Source organism: Ciona intestinalis, unplaced genomic scaffold (assembly GCF_000224145.3).
Source record: "Ciona intestinalis unplaced genomic scaffold, KH HT001101.1, whole genome shotgun sequence".
Classification (NCBI taxonomy): domain Eukaryota; kingdom Metazoa; phylum Chordata; class Ascidiacea; order Phlebobranchia; family Cionidae; genus Ciona; species Ciona intestinalis.
This window is the reverse complement of record NW_004191422.1, coordinates 1-3,200: the sequence shown is the minus strand read 5'-3', so window position 1 is coordinate 3,200 and position 3,200 is coordinate 1. Positions and strand designations below refer to the sequence as shown.

The 3,200-nt window shown below is 36.9% G+C and overlaps 1 protein-coding gene and 1 non-coding gene across 2 annotated transcripts in view; both read left to right on the top strand.

The window, feature by feature from the left end:
* Positions 1–2,767, top strand: part of LOC100187056 (uncharacterized oxidoreductase SSP0419-like) — a 3,565-nt gene extending 798 nt beyond the window's left edge. Inside the window, exons 2-7 of the mRNA XM_026840036.1 lie at positions 830–963; positions 1,233–1,367; positions 1,760–1,856; positions 2,262–2,372; positions 2,437–2,473; positions 2,548–2,767. Of these exons, the coding sequence (XP_026695837.1) occupies positions 830–963; positions 1,233–1,367; positions 1,760–1,856; positions 2,262–2,372; positions 2,437–2,473; positions 2,548–2,767 (734 nt within the window). The remainder of the gene's footprint in view (positions 1–829; positions 964–1,232; positions 1,368–1,759; positions 1,857–2,261; positions 2,373–2,436; positions 2,474–2,547) is intronic.
* A 303-nt stretch (positions 2,768–3,070) lies between these two features.
* Positions 3,071–3,153, top strand: trnai-aau. Its single transcript is given in 2 exon segments — positions 3,071–3,108; positions 3,118–3,153. It is a non-coding gene; the product is annotated as a tRNA-Ile (tRNA).
* The last annotated feature ends 47 nt before the right edge of the window (positions 3,154–3,200 follow it).

Sequence of the window (3,200 nt, the reverse complement as noted above, 5' to 3'; positions counted from 1 at the left end):
GGACAGAGGCTCTTCCTCAAGNGTCAAAAAATGGGTCATACACCACATCATAAATTAAGACTGTTTAATACAAACAAACTCACGATAGCCTCCCTTCGTACTTAAGTGTTGTGTCTAACTTTAGACCTTTGTCGCTGTTTAAATTTGACTAGTCTTCCTTCCTGAAGATCTTCTTGCCACTTCTTCATGATCATAACATGCACAGATGGTACCCTTATCCAAATATTTTTATCCAACTACGGAACACCTATTGACCATGCTTAAATAGCTTGCTTAATAATTCTGGTGGCTTAGAATTTAATCTAAATAAAATTATAAAGGTGTGCTGCATTATAAAACTTGCCAAATGCCTGTCTACTAAATTAAATATAATCAAAACGTAGGTTTTCTGTGTTGGTAAACTGAATCTGATTGCTCGTCTCTCTTTATGCTTAATAAACTGATATTTATATACTAATAAACCTTTTGCGCTGCTTTATATGTCTGGTATGATTTTAACTAAACAAGAAAATATCCCGACGACACGTTCTGTGATAAACTGTAAGTTAAAACAACCTAGAACTGGTATTGAACCTATACCAACAACTGCAAACTGCATTCAAAATGAAGGAAATCCATTCATAAAACCGTGACGTAACAATGTATTATAACGGGCATTATTCGCGTCAATAGGCCTCCTATTTTCTGAGCAGTTTCGGTATATTCCTAGGCCGTGTATTGAGTAGGCCATGATATAGCGTAACCTTGGCAAATGATGCCAATTCGTACTTCCCAAAACTGTGCGTTTCTCCGATACTGCGTTTACCGTTCACATCGCATTACTTTATAGGCGCATCTAGTGGCTTAGGTGAAGGGGTCGCTTACACGTTTGCAAGAAACGGATCAAGCTTAGCAATATGTGGGAGAAATGAGGAGACCTTAGCGATGGTTCGAGATAAATGCAATGCAGAAGGCGCTAAAAAAGTAGGGTGATACATAACATCCTACGTGGAAGAGTATACCTTTTCGCCCTTGTTTTCTCTCTCTTTTATCGTCCCATTTTGTAATAAGAGTATTATATAAACTTATTTTGACTGTTATCAACATACGTTGAACTTCGTTAACGTTTTAAATTTGGATTCATTAAAAAATACATAGAACATTTACATATAGAAAGATAGTATAAATATCGTGCACGACTTACTGGATATTCAGTTCTAAAAGTGACGATTCTGTAATTTCATTTTTTCTAGGTTGTTTGTACCATTGCTGATTTAGAGAACGTCGAAGACATGAATAGAATTGTAGAGGAAACTGTCTCTAGTCTTGGTGGCATAGATATACTTATTAATAACGCTGGTTTAGTTAATCTTGCTACTTTCGAACAGGTAAAAACTTCTTTTTTATGTTTACTGTACTTGTAACCGTTTTGCAAGGGACGTTTATCAGGCGACAGCAGAATTTATTTGGGGAGCCACAACGGTCATGACCTGATAGATATAGGCATAGTGAAGATGGTATACCTTTAGCACATTATATCCAAGTATTTGAATCGTGTTTTTAAACAATAACCAACGCCCTAGGTGAGTCACAAGGATACTGTTTTATAATTCATGCAATGTTCCTTGTTTACTATTAAATGGAACGAGAAAACGGAACAAAAATATGTCCCATCTTTCCCCATCCTACTATATACCGACAGGATGTCACGAACTATAAATTTCAGAACCTTAAGTTATTCTCGCATACTGCAAGGGATATTCATATGCGTTTCTTTCAGGCCACTGTTGAAGATTTGGACAAATTGTTCAAGGTTAATTTAAGAGCACCTTACTATCTTACACAACAGTGTTTGCCGCATTTGAAAATATCTAAAGGTAAAGATTTTTAGGTTAATTCCTTACAGTTTGTACCGTCATTACGACCGTTAATAACTACAATCCTAATCCAGTAATAAGTTTTCTAATTATTCAGTCATACATAAAGACAATCACCCGGTAACTAACGCCCCGGGTATAAAGATATGAAATACATAAAACGGTATAAAACACCCTTTCATTCGGGCAACTATATGGGCCATAGCTAAAATATGGTAGAGTTGGGAAAGATGGGACACATTTTCATTCTACTTTCTCGTCTGGTTTAGTAAACAAAGAACATTCAAAGAATTATAATATCGATATCCATACAATCTCACCGTTGTTAATGTTAAAAAATTCAGGATATTTGAATATTATGTGCTACCCAACAGTACTGCAGATGTTTTCTGATTTCTCATATAGGTTGTATTGTGAACATATCATCAGTTGCGTCGTCCGTCATTTTTCCAGAGTTCTTGCATTACAGCATGACAAAGACTGCGTTGGACCACTTTACTAAATCCACAGCTTTGGGTTTGTATAGCTACTGGTCGTTTATTGTAGCTTTTTTCTTAACATTAACAAAATCTTTGTTTAGAGTTGGCAAAGTATGGAATACGAGTGAACAGTGTTAGGTAAACATGCGTACTAAAATGTATTAAAGACTTTGTCACTATTATCGTGTTTTGACAACTATCTAATCTATCAGACCGTCTGCAATTGACACACCAATTCTAAGACGAACGCTAAGTGAAAAATCCGAACAGCTTATGGATGAATATGGGAAGCAAAATCCATTAGGACGATGTCTCTTATCCATACAAGAGATAGCGGAGACGGTCATTTTTCTGTCTACATCCGAATCAAAATGCATTACTGGAGCCTGCTTAGCAACAGACCGAGGGAGAGCGCTATGTGGGCAACTATAAAGTAGCAAATGAAAACCAAAACTTGATAGGAAGGGGTTGGGGAAAGTAGAGACATTTTTATTCTATTTTCTCTGCTCATTTGGTAATAAATAAAGAACATTTTGCACCACAGAGACTTACGGTGCACAATGCAACATAAGAGAAAGGTATTGGAGACGAATTGGTTTTAATGAATAAATAGCTAACTAATTATTGCGGGTTCGGTCCCCGTGGGAGAGCGTCCGACTAAACATAAAGGTGGATACGATTTGGTTTTAATGATTAGACCGATCTTTATCTGTTTATTTCTTTGTTCAAATAGTTGGCCGGTTAGCTCAGTTAGTTAGAGTGTCGTGCTAATAACGCTAATAACGCGAATGTCGCGGGTTCGATCTCCGTACTGGCCAAGTTGCAGCCTCGATTGCTCGGTTGGGAGAGCGTTAGACTGAAGATT